Source organism: Cupressus sempervirens, chromosome 9, assembly GCF_028749045.1.
Source record: "Cupressus sempervirens isolate cs-2001-9-10 chromosome 9, ASM2874904v1, whole genome shotgun sequence".
In the NCBI taxonomy this organism is placed as follows: Eukaryota; Viridiplantae; Streptophyta; class Pinopsida; order Cupressales; family Cupressaceae; genus Cupressus; species Cupressus sempervirens.
In genome coordinates, this window is record NC_143126.1 from 400,007,819 (window position 1) to 400,030,209 (window position 22,391).

The 22,391-nt window shown below is 36.3% G+C and overlaps 1 protein-coding gene across 1 annotated transcript in view; it reads right to left on the reverse strand.

The window, feature by feature from the left end:
* Positions 1-6,780: 6,780 nt before the first annotated feature.
* LOC149538945 (uncharacterized) overlaps positions 6,781-22,391 on the reverse strand; it is a 187,087-nt gene continuing 171,476 nt past the window's right edge. Inside the window, exons 7-10 of the mRNA XM_089800335.1 lie at positions 7,741-7,933; positions 7,567-7,635; positions 7,380-7,467; positions 6,781-7,271 (exon numbers count right to left, since the gene is read on the reverse strand). Of these exons, the coding sequence (XP_089656461.1) occupies positions 7,063-7,271; positions 7,380-7,467; positions 7,567-7,635; positions 7,741-7,933 (559 nt within the window). The 3' untranslated portion in view covers positions 6,781-7,062. The remainder of the gene's footprint in view (positions 7,272-7,379; positions 7,468-7,566; positions 7,636-7,740; positions 7,934-22,391) is intronic.

Sequence of the window (22,391 nt, forward strand, 5' to 3'; positions counted from 1 at the left end):
GAAAAAGGTTTATTGCGTTATGTAACTGGTGCAACAAAGAAATTTGATGATGATGTTGATGAGTCTCGTAAAGAAGACTGGGCATCAAAACAAGAAATAGCCCTAGGAACCTTATTAAAGAATATCTTAGACCCTGTCAAATATCACATCAAGAACATTAACGATCCAATAGAATTCTGGGATAAACTTGAAGCAATGTATGGGATAGTACATGAAGATATGGCCTACACCATTGAGGATAATCTTCTAAAATTGGATCCTAGGAATTTCTACACCATCAAAGATTATCTTACCCAAGTAGACATGTATAGGGCACAACTTAAGGATTGTGGTGAACTCATAAAGGATGGAAAGTTGATCAAATATGTGATGACTCATCTTCCTCTAGAATATGCTGCTTTTGTTTCCAGTTATAATACTCACAAGTTAATAATGGGTAGTGCCTTCACTAAGCTTTTAGGAATGCTGGTCTTAGAACATGAAAATTTAGTGAGTATGAGAATTCTCCAATCTTCCAAGAACAAAGACTTGGTAGCTAATCAAGAGAATCAAGGTGGTAAAAATTCCAACAAGAAGAAAAAGTAGTTGAAAGCTAAGCCACAAGATGACACATAACAATCTTCCTCTACGCATCAATCTTCCTCCACACAACAATCTTCCTCACAAGGAAAGTATTTTTCCAAAAACAATAAGAAGGGAAACAACTTCAACAAAAGGAAGAAGAAAACTTGTGCCTATTGTAAGAAGAATGGTCATGATGAACATGAGTGTAAGGATAAGAAAATTGATGAGTTGCTAAACATAATGAGGAAACATAAAATTGATGTACCAAATGCCTAGAAGGATAAGGGATCTTCAACCACTTCAAAAGGTAAGTGACAAGCTTTTGTGTCAAGTACAGACAATTCTGAGGAATGGGTTCTTGATTTAGGAGCTACACATCATATGGGTGCTTCAAGGGAGCATTTTTCCTCTTTGAAACCATCACATGTACCTTACATCTATGTGGGAAATTACACGCAAGTGGAAGTTGAAGGAAAAGGGAATGTTGAGTTGAACAATGGAGTCTTCAAGGATGTTCTTCATGTTCCCAACCTTAGCACCCACCTTCTTTCAATCTACCAAGTAACTCACTATGGATGTGGCAACAAAGTGGAGTTCCTTCCTGATTCAGTTGTGGTGAAAAATCTAAAGGATGATTTCATGGTGGCAATTGGAAAGGCTAATCATGATACAAGACTTTATTCTTTTTCTCATTTTGTGCCTACGTCCACTTCCCTTGCCTTGTTGACCCACTCAAATTTACAAAGTAAACTATGGCATGAGAGGTTTGGACATCTCAATTACTACTACCTTCAACAACTTAGCAACAAGGATATGGTCATAGGTCTACCTCAAGTCAAGTATTCAGAGGGTGTATGTACAAGTTGTGAAGCAAGCATCCCAAAGAGAAATTTGACAAGGGGAAGCCTTGGAGAGCTAATGTTGTTCTTGAATTGGTTCATAGTGATGTAGCTGGCCCATTTCTAGTACCATCATTTCGAACGGCTTGCTATGTTCTCACCTTCATTAATGACTTTTCATGCTACACTTGGCTCTTCTTTCTTGCCCATAAGAGTGAAGTGTTTGATAAGTTTATCACCTTCAAAGCTCAAGTTGAGAAGCAATCAAGGAAAGACATCAAGATTCTTCGAATAACTCAAGGCTTATGGACTTTTGTACTCATAAGGGTATTGATCTTTCAACATTCAATTGCATACACTCCACAACAAAATGGTGTTGTTGAATGAAAGAATAAAACCCTTAAGGAGATGACCACTTGCATGTTTCAACATAAGTCTCTAGATTAAGCTTTTTGGGTAGAAGCTATGTGTTGTGCCAATTACATCCAAAACAGAAGTCTCCATAAGGCCTTAGATGGAATTACACCTTTTGAGGCTTGGTGTGGCAAAAAACCAAGTGTAAAACACTTTAAAGTTTTTGTTTGTCCAACATGGGCAAGGATACCTCCACAAAAATGGAAGGCATTGGAACCTCAAAGTAAACCTTGTATATTTGTTGGATATCCTGACGACATTAAGGCATACAAACTCATGGATGCAGAGACACATGGAATCTTCTTTGAGAGGAGTGTTCACTTTGAAGAGACTTGTCCAAGTTTGGCTTCTTCAACACCTCCTTCCTCCTTCATGGAAAGTGATGATAGTGACTTGGAAGATGATATTCCTTCAACTTTGACTCGCAGGACAACACCTTCGCAAGGTCCACAAACAATTGGGGATATTCCTTCTTCTTCTTCCACTAGACCTCGTTGCAACAAACAATTGATTCGTAGGTTCATTGGTGGGGAATCCTTCAAATACTAAGAGGACAAGGTCACAACACAAATCATTTCCACATGCATATATTGCCATTGCTTCTGATCCACAATCATTCAAGGAAGCATTAGGGATTCCTGAATGGGACAAGGCCATGGAGGAAGAATATAACTCTTTAATGAAAAACAACACTTGGGACTTAGTTCCTCTTCCTAAGGGAAGAAAGTTGCTTCAATGTAAGTGGATCTATTGGACTAAGTTTGCAACAAATAGAAGTGTGGATAAGGCTAGACTTGTTGCCAAAGGTTTCTCACAAGTTCATGGTATTGACTATAGTGAGACTTTTGCACTAGTAGCTAAGATGAACTCCATTCATTTGACATTAGCTATTGCTCCAGCTCATGGTTGGGTTGTTCATCAGATGGATGTGAATATTGCATTCTTGAATGGTGATCTTCATGAGGAGATTTATATGGAGCATCCACATGGTTTCATTCGGGATTCTACTTTGATTTGCAAGTTGAAATAGTCTATTTATGGCCTTAAGTAGGCTCCTAGAGCTTGGTATGCCAAGATGGATTCCTTTCTACTCTTAGCAGGATTCACCAGGTGTCATTCAAATTCAAATATCTACATTCTTCAGAGGGATGACTCACACTTGATACTCGTGCTTTATGTAGATGACTTGATCATTACAGGAATTACTTCATCCATCATTGCCAGTGTCAAGACTTCTTTGCAAGACAGATTTGCTATGACATACTTGAGTTTACTTCATTATTTCCTTGGTATTGAGATCACACAATCTTCAGCTGGGATCACACTTTCGCAACCCAAGTATGCTCTTCATTTACTTTCTCACTTTCGCATGAGTGATTGTAAGCATGCACCTACTCCCTTTCTTTCAGGTGTTAAGTTAGAGACCAAGTGTTCCACTCCACTTGTTGATGCTACATTGTACAAACAATTGGTTGGGAGACTCATTTACTTGACACATACACACCCTAACATATCTTTTGTAGTTGGCATGGTTTCTTGCTTCATGCAAGAGCTACATGAGCTTCACTGGAGGGCTGCCAAACGCATCTTGCACTACATACAGGGTACACATACATATGGGATACACTATGCAGCAGGTACTGGACTTCAGTTGGTTGGATATATAGACTCAGACTATACAGGGGATCTTGATTCTCGTAAGTCTACTTCAGGTTACATGTTTCATCTTCGTTCTGCCCCATTTGTTGGCAAAGTAAGAAGCAAAATACTATTGCTCTTTCTTTGACTAAGGCTGAGTATCGAGGATTGTTATTGCAGCTACAAAGGCTATATGGCTACGACATATCCTGAAGGAGTTTGGGTTCGACTTTCCATAGTCTATAGTCATACATTGCGATAATCAAAGTGCTATTGAGATCTCAAAACATCTAGTTCAGCATCAGCAAACCAAACATATTGAGGTTCATATGCACTACATCAAAGAGCTAATACATGAGCAGGTCATTGAATTGCAATATTGTCCTACAACATAGTAGATTACAGATGTTTTCACCAAACCCTTCACTGAGGTCAAGTATCTTCATTTGTGAGATCTCTTGGGGGTGTGAGATATTTCACTAGGGGGGGTCACATGACTCTTCCCTTCTTTATTGTACTTATCTCTCTTTTGGGGGGAGGGTTTTTCCCATGAGGTTTTTCCTCTTTCTCTGTTTTCAGAGAGATTACATTGCATCGCATTATATGTAGAGCATTGCATTTGTACATGGGTACCTAACATGGCCTCGTAGTTGAGACCCATAATGCATTTTCATCATAGGTTTTGTGAGCTTAAGTGCATTCCTCTAAGTTGGACCTAAGGGGGGTGCTACTGTAAATAATTAATTATTATTACACTTAGGTTAAATGCATTATTTTATTAGTTATCATATAAACACTTAGGAGTATGCATAGTTATATGAGTTGTCTTGTTGACAACACATGAGTTTGCATATTCCTCTGAGTTGCCATGTAGACAATACAGTTGTTCGCACTCCAATTGAGCACATGGTGTCTACAACATCTCCTTATGAGATGCATCTATATAAGCTTATCCTCTCATCATCACACAAACTCTTGTGTTCAATGGAGGATAATCCACTCTTGGTGGACATGTGCTTAGTTGTGAGGCTTATCACTTTACTGACTCCTAGTCATTCTAGATGCCTTTATATACATGCACTTCTAGTGTGTATTAATATGATATTTACTCTCATTATTGTTATTATGATCATACATTATTGATCCATATTGCACTAGTGCTTGAGCTTCTTGATCTTGGTGTTATTTTGCCCTAAGAAAAATTCTTATAGTAAGTAAATGTTCGGGTAAGACACCTAGAAGCAAGAAACTAAAAGTGGAGACTATGTTTGAACTGGATGAGAAAACAAGGCATTGGGTCACTGATGTGTATAAGCTAGTAGAGGGTAAGGATTGTGATGATATAATGCCACAAGACTACACTATTGAGAGGACTAATATTGGACTTGCGATGAGGGCTTTAGATATGAAGATTTTCTAGGCCACCAATTCAAGGATTGCCAACAAAATCTAGAAAGGCTGGAAAGATAAAAAGGATCTGAAGTAGTCTTTGTGGTTGATGGATGAGTACATCCATACTCTGCAAAATGCCAATGCCCTAGCCTTACCTCATGCCACCTCTATAGTTGATGTCACATCTCTAGCAAATCAAAAGTTTCTAAAAGATACAGGTCAATGGCCTATGTTTTTAATGACTGTGTAGATTTAATGGTTTCTAATGGAGTTAATTACATTTCCAATTTCACCGAATTAAACACAAGAGTGAACCAATGCATGACTAAAATCAAATTAGAATTGAATGCTTGACAAGTAGAAAAGGTAAAATGGGATGAGGTCATCATCCACATCAGTAAAGTTCAAGCATATAGAGCAAACAATTTTTTGTTCGAGAAACCTGATGTTGACATAGATGTTGATTCCCTCTTTGTATCCAAAGAAAACTTAGAATGGTGGAATGTGGCAATTGAACAATGTGCAAATGAATGCTCTGATCTTTTGAAAGAACTAGACTATCTCACATAGATCCAGAACAATGATATTAAATGCATTGACATTAGAATCGTGGAGAATGGAAATCACCTGGACAAAAAACTGAGTGAAGTGGTGTTTGCTTTTCAAAATAGGATGAAATTCATGAAAGAGATCAAAGAACTCTCGGTTAAGGACTTTACAACTGTAGCCTGAGTAGACTCTATAATGATCATTTGTAGAGATCATTCAAAAGCATAGTAGGAAAGATGAGGCACGCCCGTAGGATAATAGCCATGTGGAAGTTGAGGATGGAACAATTGGGCATCCCCCCAACAAAAGGAATCGATTGATTTCATGGCAACTCACAAGATGCAAAAAGATGCAAGGGGCAGCCTACCAGTGAGCCAGGAGCATAATATGGACTTTACTAACATAGTTAGCAATTAGATAGGGCTTAGGGGCCATAGGAAAATATAATTTCTTCTTTTTGATTAGTTAGTTGTTCTTGCTTTTTGTTAAAGGCTTTGGTAGTTTATTAACTCTGAAAGGAATCAGTTTTTAAAACTGAATTTTAAGCCCTGCATGGCGATATATGTTATCTCAAATGATTTTGATAAGGTCGACACTCTGGACTAGATACTATCATTTTTAGTTATCAGTTTTTGGATCTGCAATACTGCTATGTTTAATGCAATGATACATGAAACTGTGCAGTTTGGTATATGAGCTCTGGCTATTAATTCATATGGTTTATTAAAACATTCATTTCATTGTCGCATGGGAATGAATGTATGTGCAGCCAATTCTTTCCTTGCATTATATGTTGATCTTAAATCCAGAAAAGTAGAGCAGCCTTCATTTAGTTTGTTTCATTTAAATTTGTTTCACAGTAATATTCAGTCATGTAGCTAATAATTGTTGTGAAGTTTGAATTCCTTTTCGATTTGCACATTCTCTTCATTACGAATTGAATGTTCACCTTGTGCTTTCTGGTCAAAAGCAATTGTGGAAACTATTCTTTTATAATAAGATTCAAATTGTTATATCTTTGAAATCAGGGAGCTGTACCTATAATTACAGAGAGTTCACTACCAAAAGTAACTCATTTTTTGGTGTTATGATTTTCTCTGAATTTGGGAACAGAGCCAAGAAATCATCAATATTTTAAAAGGGAAAAACTGTTCACTAACACTCAGAACTTACAGTGTATAATATGGTGAGGAATGGAGAAAGGCATGGGAATAGGTAACATCACAATTAGTGTACCACTAGTCAGAGAGTTGGTAAGGTTTTTCTCAACCTTCACAATGCAGTGGTACCGATTTCTATTTTCTGCATAGCTTGGTTACACTTTACTGCAATATTAACTATTTTATCTAAATAATCACAAAAATTAAAAATATCTACCCTAAAATTAGAAGGTTGAATTAGTCACTATGCCTTTATTTATAATGTGCACAAAAATGAGAAATTAGCTAGTTTGAAATACAAGGGCAATGCCTTCCTGAGGCTATCTTCAAGATTGACAGATTACTTTACAATGTGTTTGGAATATTAAATCAAACTTTTTTTAATGAAGGTTGATGGTGGATTATTTTTTGCACATGCTTGCTAGGATAATAAATGAACCTGGATCTTTGTGGTAAGGGCCCAACCTTACAGACAGACCACAGACAGAAAACGAAACATACTAGACTTAATAGTAGTTTCCTACTTTCCTATGATGGGATGCAGTGCGTCCTTCAGGTTTGGACACACTTCCTTCAGTAACATGAGAGTATACTATCCAGTGATCACTTGTCTCCATGCGGCTTACAACTTTGCATTCCAGATATGCTATCGAATCAATCAAAATCGGAGATCCGTTTGAAGCTTGAGTCCATTGCACTCCCTCGAATCGGTCAGCTGGAAGCACACAGAACCATTTAAAACATTTAAGAGAAAAATTAAATTTAGATTTGAATTTGAAATTTTCCACATCTGGTGAATGGAAAAATAATTAGAGATAGACACCTCCAGCTGGAAAGCGCTTTAGAAAATGCTTCATTAAGGTTGTGTAGTTTCCATCTTCTAGGCAGTTAAGAACAAACGTGTCTCCCACCTAGCAGCACAAAGAAAATTATATTTTAGTCTTAAAACAGAGGGAACATGTTATAATGCCAGAAAACCCTCCAATCAAAACAGCCACAAACACACTGACCTGCATTAATGATTCAATGGCTCGATCTTTTGCCACTGCAATAGTTATACCCAAGGGCTTGAAGCTAGCCTATATAAGAAGGGAGTTGGAGAGATTTTATGCAACAGCTCATCCATGACCAAACCCGTAATATCTGTAAGGAATTAATTGCATAAATAAAAGGGCCGCACTCACTTGTGATACCCATGAAGCAATCATTGCACCTTTTGATGCTCCCTTCATGGCTGTGACAACATAAAGTCCCCCCGAAATGCGTGCTACAGCCTTGGCAACATTAATAGGCATGCCTGCTTTTTTTTCCTGTACCGTCTTCTTCTGAGACAAAAGCTGTCCCAAATCAGTTCCAACTTCCTCAAACTGCTGATAACTGCAAATTTATTATACAAGCACATGGCACATTAACAACTGTGATTTAGGTAGCCAATGTCATGCATACTAGTCAAAAGGAATATAAATATAGTACTTCAAAAACTAAAAAGAATTTTGACATTGTTGTGGCAATCACAAGCAAGAGAAATCTTGTGCAGAACACTGCTTATTTTGGAAGAATTTGCTCAGGACACTTCCGTAGAAGCTCATTAAGTTTTACATTACTAAGGTCAATAAGTAAAGGAAATATAGATCATGACCATAAAATGCTTGGCATGGAGAAATTTACACGGCCACAAGCACACATGCATGCACATGCATGTGCGCATGTATGTATATTTAATATGCATGTAAATACACATATACATAAAGGAAATGATTCCAAATAGAATGTTAAGGATTGGCACTCACACACACAAGCATTCCAATCAGAAAGTTAAGGATTGGTATACCTACTCAAATTAAATTTGTACCACAGCAATATTTTCTAGAACATGGGAGGATAATACTTATAATTAATAGTCAAGAAACAGGAAAATACCCATAGAGGTAGAGAAGGATGACATGATTTTATATTCAAAATTGGTTCTGGGATCATGTAATAACCCCAATAGGTTATAACTTCTTCCAACACCAAAAATTTTTATACTTCAGTTGTTTGACATTTCGTCAAACACTTTGCAAGCAAGGGTCCTCTGACTGATATAACTTTTCAGATTGCTGCAGTGATTCTTGTTTGGATTTGCCTCAAAGAGAATGCTTACAAAAGACTCCAAATTGTCTAAACAATAACCTAACATAAATATGCAACTAATTTTGGCAGTAGTGAATACATATATGAGTTCTAATCATGAAAATGATCACCTACAGCCAACTGGTATTTTAACAAACAGTTGGTATGCAAGCTAACTAGCTGATAAAAAATGATATATTAACGCTCAAAGACAACTATTAATGACCAGCAATTGTATCTCCTTAATTGAGAATGAGTATCCAATGCAATATTCATACTAAGTTAGCCAAGACTCTTGGCATTTACAAAGATATCAAAATATGATGATTGCTGGTAAAGTAATATGCACCTACAGCTGCCAATGAAAAGTAATGCAACACTAAATATCTAACTTCAATACTCCCCTACAGCAGTACGCTAATCACATGCATGATTAAATACAACTAAAGCCATGGATTGCTGATACCGTTGGGAGGAATGTAAAAATGAATGATATATCTATTAATGAATGATAGGTCTGATACGAAATGACAATTACAACAGCATTCTATAGTGAAAGGCAACTATGAAAATACACATCAGACCTGGCATATGAAGTCGCCTTAGAGAATAGATGTATTGCAATACCACTGAACAAAAAATAACCTCCTCAAGTGCCCAAGTCGTGCCTCTCTAGCTGCCACCCTTGATTGTAGATGGCTGTAATAATTTTCTTTGCTTTTTCGAATTTGCTTTTCGGATTGCTTTTTTTTTGGATTGCTTTTCCAGACCTGCTTTTTCGGCCTGCTTTTTCGGACTGCTTTTTCGGCCTGCTTTTTTTCGGACTGCTTTTTCGGCTTGTTTTTTTCGAACTGCTTTTTCGGCCAGCTTTTTCGAACTGCTTTTTGTACTCAAATATTTTTTCTCAATGTAGCACAAATAGAAGACTGAAGTATCTTCCTCCCAGCTGCAATAATTCAAGTGATATTTCACACCCTCAAAATTGCGTACCAATTGAGAGTTTTCATTCTCAATGGCCAGTTGTGACTACTGCAGAAACCCTAGGCTCCACAATGCACATCAACAACAACAAATCTGGATGATTAGAATAAAGCCCGGGGTGCCTATTTATTCTTTTTTTCTCCACTTTCTCCAGAAGCTTCTAGAACATTATTTTATTTTATCCATTAAGTGACTTTATAAAATATTTTATAATTCAAGTCACTTTATTAAATTAATTAAATATAAAGTTACTTTTTAATATTTATTTATTTGATAACTTTATAAATAATTAACTTAATACCACTTATTTATTTAATTAAAATAATTAATTAGTCATCCTCATAAAATATTCATTATTTTGGACAACCTAATTAATTGAATTAATTAAATCAAACTGCCTCCAAAATGGGGACATGACAGTTCGCCCTTCCTGAAATTGCTTGTCCCCAAGCAATGGCTGAACAATAAACCAATCAATCCGCCTGGATCCCAAATGTCGTCATGAACTATACTACTATCAATTAACATAGGCTCCTGTAATACCCTCTGCAATATAACCAAGAGGAATCCATAATCAAACTGACAATTACAACTCAACCAAACTTCAAAATCACAACTGCCACAGTCAGAAACCCATGAGACACAAACTCTTAGAAAATCAAAACCCAAGTAAAGTGGACAAATCAAACTGCCAACACAGTAAATACCATCAACGCATCCCACTGGCCTATACGGAATGTACAATCCAACTCTACAACAATGGTGAACGCTACCGAATGAAACTGTACCGAGTATGGAGAATCCACACACTGTACAACTCCTGCAGTCAACACAACTCTGTAGATCACCAGCCATTGTCTCATAACCATAACTCCCATGCACCGCTGATGGTGAAAAGACATCACAAGATAAATAGCAAGAAATGGAACCCAAACCAAATTTGCCTGCCATCAACTCCTCAACACAAGGATCAAATGCTAACTGATGTACATACCCTGCAGTATAATGCTGATAAAAAGAACCAACCTCAGTTAACAGCTCACCATGAACAAGTGATACAACCCACTGTGACTGATCACCAGCTAAGTCAAGAGATGTCATAGCCAAAGGAGTAGAATAAATAACAACAACCGCTAAAGCATCACTCCCAAACTCCTGCTCTAAGTCATGTATTATCAAGTTGTCAACCGCAGAACCTATCGCCATGTCATGCCCATCACAACTCTCATCCTGAGGCGTCAAACCGTCCCATAACTGATGACGAGCACTAGGAACCAAAGTACATCTCTGTATCATCATCTCATCAACATGGTCATCAAAGGTAAATTGATGAGCATGCCTCATAGTGTAATGCCGATAGAATGCGCCAATCTCAGTTAGTGGCTCAGACTGCAATCCAGATGAAACTAATTGAAATCGATCATTAACTATGTTGGAACTGACTACTACCTCCGAAGACATCACCAAAGGAGTAGTATTACTAGCAAGAACCATGCCAACTGTCAGCTCACCAACATCACACATGATCTTTGATACAACATCTCTAGTCTCCGTGCCATTAGTACTAGAGGCCACCACCATGTCAGGCATACAACAATCTGCCGCAACACCCAACTCAACTGAACCTGACTCTAGTGGGAATGAACCTGATATGCCAATGTTAGTATCAAGGATGGATGCATCCCCATCTCCACTGTCTCTGATAATTTCGACCATGGACATCCTCGGATCTCCAGACATCACAGCTTGTGACTTTACAGAATCTGGTAAAGACTGCAGTCGCTCTAACTCCATGGTCGCCTTAGCCAAATGAAATTGTGACTCCTCGAAAGCCAACTATGTACTCTCAAGAATCTCAGAAGTCACCTCGAGCTGCTGAGTAAGCTCACTCACCTCCTCTTCCTTGGCTAATAATGCATCATATGCTGTACTCCCCCACTCCATAAGATAATCTCTGTCGGCTACCAATTGCATATAATTCTGTCTCAGAATCCGGATAGCCTCCCATAAAGAGTGGAACTCTGTCAAGGAAAGATAACTGCCTCCCTGCTCATCACTAGTAGGAGAACCCCATCCATAAACTGCTAACAATTGACGAGCAGCATCGAAATGTTGGCAAGCGATAGCAATGTCTCACTCACTAACTCTCAACTGACTAGACACATGATGGCACTGGCTAGATTGTCTCCTACAAACCTCCTCTAATGCACTATCTAAAGGAGTATCCTCAAAGTTACTGGTCTCTAGAGTATTACCATCCATATCCTGCGAATCAACTCCAAAGCTCACATCATCATACGGAGTATCAAAAACTGTAGCACTGCTATCCAACTCCTCTGTACCAAAAGAAATTGCCAAGGAAGCTAAATCTTCAAAACTACCCACTACATCCTCCTGGATGTCATCAAGGCCAATATGATCCTGGGACTCATCTGTACACACTGCCAAATATGAAAGATCATCAACACATTCCAGCAAGAATGGTCGACTGGATATATGAACAAAGCTCATCACCGGTGTATAAAAACTAATACCAACATCGGACAAGCTGCTGGCACAAGAAAAGACAACACCGTGCAATCTGCTAATCAAATCCATGATAGCACCCAAACAATCACTTCTACCAAAAAGTGTTAAAGATCTCTAGTCAACTGAATCCCAAACGCCAATATAACAATCTCGAGTCCATATTCGTAAACTAAAATCAGTTGGTAACTCAAGCAAACTCCTCACTTGAGTAATATGACTAATACCAACTAACTCCACATACCTATCTGACATTGTCCCTGTATACTGGATGTGAATGCAAGATGAACTTACAACATTATCAACGACCACATATGATTTGCCTGCCGCAAAAAACTGAGTATCAGGAGTGCAAGATGAAACTAAGCTCAGCGCCATGCCATGCTTATCCCCATGTCTCTCCCAGTCCTATAATGCCAATGGAGTATTCACCAAAGAAGCTCGAGTGTCCTTAAGCTCACAAGAAAGCCTGTCAACTTCCTCCTCCTTCCTCCTCAAGGCATCTGAATAGTCTCCGACAAGGCTAAGAAGATGGTCACGATCTGATAGAAGATGTAAATAAATCAACTTCATCGTTCCCATTCCTTCCCTAATCACCTGTAAGTCAACACAAGAAGACTTTGCCTGAACTCCCTTGTGTCTACCCTGTAACTGAATCATCTGAATGTGATCCTCTATCATATCCCGCATCTTGTCATGATGAGATAATGAAGTCACAATACTGTCTTCGCTCACCTTCAGGTGACTACTACAAAAACCCTAGGCTCCACAATGCACATCAACAAACATCAACATCAACAACAACAAATCTGGATGATAAGAATGAAGCCCGGGGTGCCTATTTATTCTTTTTTACTCCACTTTCTCCAGAAGCTTCTAGAACATTATTTTATTTTATCCATTAAGTGACTTTATAAAATATTTTATAATTCAAGTCACTTTATTAAATTAATTAAATATAAAGTTACCTTTTAATATTTATTTATTTGATAACTTTATAAATAATTAACTTAATACCACTTATTTATTTAATTAAAATAATTAATTAGTCATTCTCATAAAATATTCATTATTTTGGACAACCTAATTAATTAAATTAATTAAATCAAATTGCCTCCAAAATGGGGACATGACAAATCAAAAGCATGCAAACATGATAGACTGGGAACCTATAAAGTTGAAAATCTACATGGCAATTTCTCTTCAAATTAATGATAAGACTTCTGACTTGAAATCAGTTTTTTGAACATGGAATGAGGACATCATCATTTTTTTCAATTGTGGAAATTTATAATGGGACCCCAAAATACTAAACAATAAAAGTAGGAGTAGATTGAAACATAGGCTCCAAATGTCCAAGAGAAGGATTATGAGGAAATTTAAATGTCTGACTATTAGACATCGACATTAGTGAGATTATTCATGGTGGATTTCACCAAATAGAACATTACAGAAGCTTCGGCAATACCTTTGGAGGTACCATGGTCACAAATGAGGAAGACATGAAAGGCATTCATATATTTTCATTTGGGACTAAAAAGAACGGAATTCCACAATAGTTAATAAGACCAAGAAGAAGTAGATGACTAGGTGTGCTGTTGACATGTAAATACTGGAACATATGGATCTACACACCAAGCATGCCACATTTTATACAGGATAGAAAACATTAAAGCTCAACAGATTTCAGAATAAAAAACACAAAATTGACCATTCATATCAATATTAGACTTTCTCTGGTGATAAAAACTGTGAAAATAACATTCTTTAATAGCCAATATTGAACATGTGATGTGGTTTTAATTCTTCTATAGTAAGCAAGGAGATGAGAGTGGAGTAAGCAGTCTCAAGAATGGCTGAAGACTAGTGAAGCTATATGTTTTATTTACAGAATCCCAAACAATGATGGAACACTTTTCGTAAAAGAATAATTATTTCCAGCAAAGACAAGGGTTTCCTGACATTAAGAATGCTTCAAAGATAAGAATCACTAGTAAATTGGGGGGAAAACATCACAAAAACCAACATATAAATAATCTAAACACTAGTTAAAAAATGATTATAGAATCTGGAAGTGCCACAACAAGAGAAAAGTTTATTTCAAACTCAGTATAAAAAAGCAACTCAAGAAGCATAGTTGAAAGAAGACTGCAAAGATAAAAATGAGAAAAAAACACCATATCATTCAAAATCTACTGTAGTGCACCCCCAAGAAATGTGGAACTACTTTCACAAAAGTGATGAAAATGATTTGTCTTTGATTTGGGATCGTCCATGCATTTCCCTATCTTAAAGTTCTATTTCAATGATTAGTGTACTTGCATACATACGAAGCATAACAATATTTAATAATAGGATAAGAGGGCAACTACAGACCCAAAATCTGGATTTCCCCACAAATCCAAATTTTAATAGACAATTATTTTTCCGAAAGAAATAAAAGTATTTGTATTTAGATGGACAAAGAGAAAAGATATAGGGACTTCATGTCCCCTTATATAAATTAAAAGAAATAATAATATATTAAGCTGGGCCAAAAAAAAATTAAAAAGAGAAAGAGAAAATTGTTATTCTAGCCTCTAGGTCCTCCTATGTTTAAATAAGTGTCTTTTTAACACTTTATTTAAAATGTAATTCAAAAAGGGACACAGACATAATTTTAATATATTTGGAGGGGAAAAATTAAATTAAAAAATTGAAAAAACATAAAGGCCTAAGTGGATTCCTATATAAGGGAGATCAAGGCTCAATATAAAGGAACCAATTTTATCATTTCTATTATTCCTTCCATCTTGGAATGTGAATAATTCAAGCACAAAAACCATTGTTGTTGGAGATCTAGAGGATGTAAACCCTCATATGCTGAGGCAAATTCTACTCAAGGATCACATTTGGTCTTGCTGATGTGACCGTTGAATTCATATTTGCAAGTGAATTCTACATGTTACTGCAAAAGATCATAAAATCTTCTTACAAAATGAGGAGAGACAGGCATTTTATAGTTTTTACAATTTGTCGATATGGAAAGAGTTAAATCCTTTCAAGGGCCATGATTCAACTTCTAGAAGCTCCCTGGAATTAAAAACAATACTTCCTGCCTATTTCCACTAGAAGAAATATGGTTTTACCTACCACCAATATAGTACAAAAATGACATGTTTCTCAAGGTGTCACAACTGAAAAATTAAAAAACAATATTCACATTATAATATTGTTATTTTTATTTGTCAAAATGTTATTTTACAATGAATAAAAGAAAAATCTGTTCTTTGAAAGTCAGAGAAGACAACTTGTCTCTTCCAGCAGCTCTTTCCTTTTCCACATATCCTTTGAATCTTCCCAGTATCCAAGTCCATTCATCATGTAAAATGTCAGGAACAATCAGAAGCTTGAATCAGTAGGTGTCCATTAGTCTATTGAAATCAATGAATTCAGTATCCCATTTCGCTTCGTTCTCCGCCTACATAATTAGAGGATGCTTGTCTCAAAACCTGTTTTGAAAATGATGTGCTCGGTATTGGTGCTGCAAGCTTCTCCCATTCCAGTTCTCAACGCTATTTCTTTTATTTTCTGTACTTTATCCCCAATGATAGCTTTCAGAGCCCCATAATATATATCCTGAAAGAAAAGGACAGATTTCTCATACTCAACAGTCTTCTGAGATCTCCTTATATCTTTCTTGAAGATCACAAAATGATGCCATTCTTTGATTTTATTCATCTGGCCAAGTTCTAGAATCTTTTACTCTTTCAATTTTTTCTTCCCCCATTATCAAGAAGGCGTCAAGGTAATCCTGTGTCCATGCTGTTACATCATCAAACTCCTTACAATGAGTTTCTCTGGATGCAAAACCAAGAAGGTTCTGCTCATATGCCGCATGTTTCTCCACAAGTGCATCTTCTCCATCACCTCCTTTGACTAACTCATCCAACCATTCAATAGTAGTTCAGGCTATGGACTTCATTGATTCAAGTTTTTCCACTGTGATTACTCAAAGAGTGCTACAAGAGGTGTGAAAGTACCTTTTGACTATTCAATTGGCTCCAGTAGATGTTTCAAATATGTTGTTGCTCCTGCTTGAGCCTTGTACTTTCATATAGCTTCTTCCTCGTGTTTCAACCTTACGATCATGGCCTCTATATTATCTTTGCAATCATCAAAATCCTGCTCCTTTGTGGTAGGTCCTATTTTAATGATTATTAAATCATAGTTAGCAGCAGTGTTGACTCTTTTCATCTGTTGTGCTCTTGGAATGGCCACTTGAACCACCATGTTATGATTAACATTTCTGGTTACCTTGGAGTATGTTGTTGCTTTTTTCTTCTCCTTAGGCCAACTGGTCTGAGAAATTAAAGCTTACAAGCTCAATGGTGGAGGTCTGACAGCTGATTTTTCTATCACTTTCCTTGGCAACCAAATGGAAACTAGTGGTTGACTTGAAGAGGTTCTTGGATTGGAGTTTGAATCTCCAACAACGTTATGTATCTTCTCTCTTTCCTCTTGATATTCTTCAATCAAAGGTTCATCTTCAGCCAGTTGCATGTTTTCTACATCAAGAGCAAGTGTTTGAGTGTGAACTCTCCTTCTCCTTGCTGTCATATTCATATTACCAGGCGATCTGCCACTTTCTTAGTAGGAACGTCAACCAAAGTATCACTATGTGTGGTCTGAAACACTTTATATATTTCTTCTTCTTTATCATCTCCTACCATATCTACAACATTCTTCATCACTTCATTAGACCTTCAAGATGTAGCAATGGAAACGTGTCCAAGGGAGGAGCCTTCCTCTAACATGTCCTTGGTGTTGCATCTCTTAGAAGAGGGTCTTCATTCTCTAATCAATCTTTGGAGATATCAAACACTTCTATCTCTATAGGAATGGTGGTGGATGTAGTGGCAATGCCTATGGCTAAATCTGGTAATGCAATGGATGAAAGAACATGCTCAGGAATGATGAGAAGCCTAGGTTCAATGGCTGTGTGTGATTATTTAGCGACTAAAATTGGGAGGGTGGAGGTGGAGGTGAGTGAAATCGGAGGGAGGGGCACCATATCTTGATCATTAGTATTGACCTCCTTGATGATCGTAGAAGACCTATTCCTCCTTGAACCCTTGAACTTCTTTGGCTTTTATGTGGGATTCCACTTTGTTTCTATCATCTTCTTCTTCTCTTTCATCACTTCTTCTTTTCTTTACTCTTCTAGATAAGTCTCCCTATTGTGTTCTATCTGATTCTAATTCTAAATCTCCCATGAGATCATACATGAACTTGACATCATCCCTTATCAGCTTGTATTTTTGATGTTCAACCATTTCCTTGTACAGTCTAACACAGGCTGGGATATGATTTCTATGTCTAAGACAATTTCTTGAGATCAATACATAGCAAGTTGCTTCTTGTCCTTTATCCGATAACAATCCTAATGTTGTATGTAATCTCCATCATGCTGTACTTGATTGGGAACTAAGAATAGTTCATATAGCTTGACTTGTTTAACATTCATCCTCAAATTTGAGCATTTCCTAACCTCATAATCACCAACACAATTTGTTTGACAGTCCTACTATTGCTCATACTTGTGCTGGAATTATTTTGAAATGTCACTATTGCCTTACTTAATGGGTCATAGTGTTAGGAATAACAATCCACACAACACAACTAGGGAGGGTGAAATTTTGTGCAATATTCACAAAATTTATAATCTTTAACCAAATCATCAATGAAAGATATAGAAATGCAAAATAGTATGAAAAATATATAAGCCAACACCATAAAACACAAGATTTTTGTTCTTGAGGAAAACCCTGTTAAGGGAAAAACCTCAATGGGGAAGATACCCACAAGATCATGCACTAATATGGAAATGTCCATTTAGGAATCAATACAAAGCATTTAGTATATCAATCCTTGTTAAAGGATTAAAAGGTTTACAATTTTGTTAAGAGTTGATAGAGAACAAAAGCCTCATTGCCTAAGTACACTACTCCAAAGGTGAAGGTTTAAGCTATTAGAAAGGTCAGAGTTGTCGTTGCACCAAAAGATCGACTTGCCAATGCCTGATACAACCGATAGTATTATAGAAACACAAGAGGCAGTTAAGCCATGTTGCGAATGCTACAAGGGACGTTGGCCCACTGCCAACAAAAGCAACCTTCAAGAGGACTCGTTTGAAATGAAAAGGTTAAATCCACCTTTGATGAACTGACTGAATGACAACTCAATTCCCTTTACAGTTCCAATGAAGTACGCAATGAATGATCAAATATTCCACTCACCTCTATCAAAGCATTTGACCAACCTTCAATGCTACTTTGATATCCAACATCAAGGCTTGCACATATACTCACATTACCATGCCATTACAACAAGGGTATTACTTTTCTTTATACAAGATACAAACAAACAATTAGGTTGACCTATTAGAACTTCCCCAATACACAAATAATTACACTAACCAATGCTAAGGCACACACAATACCTATTACAAATGTATTACAATTACAAATATCAAAACACATGCCAGGATCCATAATCAATGCTTGCCAATCCTTAATGCACATTACACCATCCAACTGGCTTCCAAAAGCAATTATCCAAATGCTAGAACAATCTTGAAAGCTAGCGACTAGTACAACATGAGCCTCCCGAAGCATGAACTAGACTGAGTCTTTTACCATGCCTTATACTCACATACAATAATTCCATCTTGCCAACAACTTCTACTCAAAATACAGTAATCACCTCTGGCATAATTCCCTGTCACTGACCCATAACCAGTCTTCACCAAAACATTTGTAACTCTCTCATACCAACACAAAAAGCTCTATGACCATAGACATAGTGTCTACACACACTCTAAAACATAAAGGCAATCTTATACACTCAAGAATGTTGTATATTGTTTGTACTATCATGCTTAATACCTTGCAACACACATAATCATAGTTTGTCTATCTCATCTCTAAAATCTATGAACATATGTTGACATCAATGACAACTTGTATATCAACACCTCATATAGCAACTATTCCAATCAACAATATCCCCAATATCCAACATATCTAACGATCTCCTTCATCATCCAACACGTATTTGTATTGAGTTGAGTGCAAGTTGGACCCATAGAAGCATAGTTCAATTTTCGAGAATTTCGCACATGCAACAAGAAGACAAACATTATCTCAAGTCCCAATGGTTAAAGTATAATAGATGCCATGCTTCTTTCTCTTTTTTATTGCTTTGTCTACCATATATAGCTGTCATGATAGTTCTAGCAATATCAACCTATCAATGGGATAGTTGGCCAACTAGTAAGTTCGACCTTCAAACCTTGATACTATTTTGTATGTAAAAGTGGGAAACTATATGAACTGAGAGCCATACTGCTTGACTATCTCCATCACCTTCTCAAATAACCTCTCCTCTATCGCACCTCGCAAAGTTTGAAATATAAACATTGTGAAGGCCTAATTGATCCTTGTGAACTATGTCTAATGATAACAATGAAATAGGTAATAGGCATCATATACCTTGTATTGGTCCTCTACATTGCCTACCGGTCCCTAACACATTAATCTTCTATACTTTTTTGGCTTAGCCAAAATGTACCCCACGTAAGCAGACATGGTAAATGACCTTTAGATTTCCAAATTATAAAAAAGAGTAAATGTTTTCGCTTATGATATGAAGCCAATCTATCTTCTCTTCTCCAAATTACACTATTTCTATTCAATAAAACATTGTTGCCTTGTTATATGTATCCCCAAAATTTAGAATTTTATGTTGAAAATAACATCTTCTAAAGACTCAATAATACAATATCTCCTTAGATTGTGGCCTTCAATTTTCAATGCTCGTCATGTACTTAACCTTTCCACACTTGAGATTATTCGTCCTTTTTGAGAAGAAAAGCCACTTGATTTGAGCAATAAAATATCATCTATTGAAATCATTCCGGTTTAAAGACTTAATTGAGTCGAGGTATTCTTCAGCTCCATCCTACAGTTTGAATCTTTGAAAAAGCTATATTGCAAGTTAATCATGCTCCACTTTTTGCGCATTTTTCCAAGATTCATTAACTTACAAAATAAAAAGCTTAACTAACCTTTTAAAAACACACAAAATAGAAGATTCATTAATCTCTCCCATAATAATAATAATAAAATAAATATAAAATGAAAATAGAGGTTAATTAACTCACAAAACACAAGAAAAGAAGAGATGGATTAACCTCCTCTTGGTTAAAAAGCCCACATTTTTTTGTGTGCTTTTGAAAGATTCATTAACTTATTCATGTTAATACTACTTTTAGAAAAATCTTAAAATAAATGTGTCCAACAAATAAAAAGTCAGTATCAACCAAATGTAGGAGAGTATTGAGTTGTAATGTCCCCATTTTTGCCAACATCGGAGTTTGAGAGATTAGCCTATTATTGTGATCCTCATAGGCTAATTATTGTGGATAGAGGGTCTTCTGAGGTAGTAACTTGGCTTGGTAGGGTCTTGTCTTCTCCACAATTCAATAAGATATAGGTTGGTCCTTGTTTGGCTCAAATTGGACTTCATTTGGGCTTAGTTTTGTGTACTTACTATTTGTCGTAAGTCTTGTTGATTGGGATGGACTCTTTCTATTTTTGGAAAGTCATTTGATCAAATGGACAAATAATAGGTATGTTTCCTATTTCAATCGACATATTTAAATGATGAGTATTTTGAGAGTTGTTATATTTTTAGTGGCCAAATTATTATTAATCATTAAATGACTTATTATAAAGTTATAATTTAACTATATAATTTCACTTAAGTTGAGGTTTGAGTCATCTTGGGAAGGGGCCATTTATTGTATGCCTAAGCCAAGCATTAAATATTGTGTTAAAAAGTTTCAAGAGCTGAGTTCTTTTGGGAAACTTTCACAGTTTTGAAGTTGATTTCTTTTGGAAACTTCTGTCAACAAGGCATTATAAATATAAGCTCATTTCAGTGGGAAAAGCACGCTTGGATAATTTATTATTTTCTGTTGCCTTTGTGGCTTTTTTGATGTTCTTAAATTTGTTTCTCTTGCTAAAGTACAAGGGTTTGAAAATCAAGGTTGTGCATCAATCCACAATTGAAGTATAGTACGAGTGATTTTGTTATTTGATCTAAGGAGTCTTCTCTTACTGTATTGATTGTCGCTGAGAGGGCAGATCTATCCTGGAGAGTTTGTAATTTGTCGGGGTTAACAGTATGTATTAGTTTGTTTAGGAATTAGCTTATGTAATTGTTAATACAAAATAAATATTTAGTTATTATTATTTATTTTGACTTATTGAATATTAAATATTTTTAGGTGTTTAATGACTTTATTTATTAATCAATATATCTAATGTTTTATTAGACATTTGATTTATATATTCTTTGAATAAAAAATAGCAAATATAGACTATCAAAGGGGATATTACAGCTGCAATCAGAAGAGACTGTTCATGCAAGCCATTGGAGGCTTTTACAACTCAATTTCCCACAAGTTCCTCTGATTGCATTTTGCAAACTTGTTCATGATTTATAACAATAAATGGTTGTTGAATATTAATTTGAAAAGGAGAATTCAGATTTCCTAAGCATTGGCATGTGTTAGTATATGTTATTTCTTATCATTTCAAGATTTGAAATACATATCATTTCAAAATTCAAAAACACCATTACATGTTGCACCACTAGAGGTATCATAGAACAAAATTTGCAACGCACAAGCTCAAAACATATAGATGGAAACAAGAACGACAAGTAAAGATTTCACAATTCAAGTGTTTGACGAAATGTCAAACAATTGATTAGCAAAGAATATTAGTGTTTGTCAAGGTTATAACCGGCCAGGGTTATTACAGTGGTAGTAGAGCTGATTTCCTACCATCATATGGGGTAGAAAATTCTTTCTTATTTGAGATCTGCAGTAGTGATTGGAGTGATCAAAACTCTTGTTGTTTCTAGCTATGCACAGACATTGGAGGCCTAGTAGTTTCGGGAGCTGGCAAAGTAATGAGGAAGATAGCAAGAAAAAAATGCCTTGAGAGAGAGTATGAAGAAACTTAAGCTCCATTGGTAAAGATTGGTTGCAAGATTATCAAATCCAGAGATAGTTGATAGGGCAACGAGGTATATGGTTTCCACCTGTAGAAGGTTGGCGAGAAGGATTGAGTTTTCCCCAACAGGTGTCCATGACGTAGATGTACCT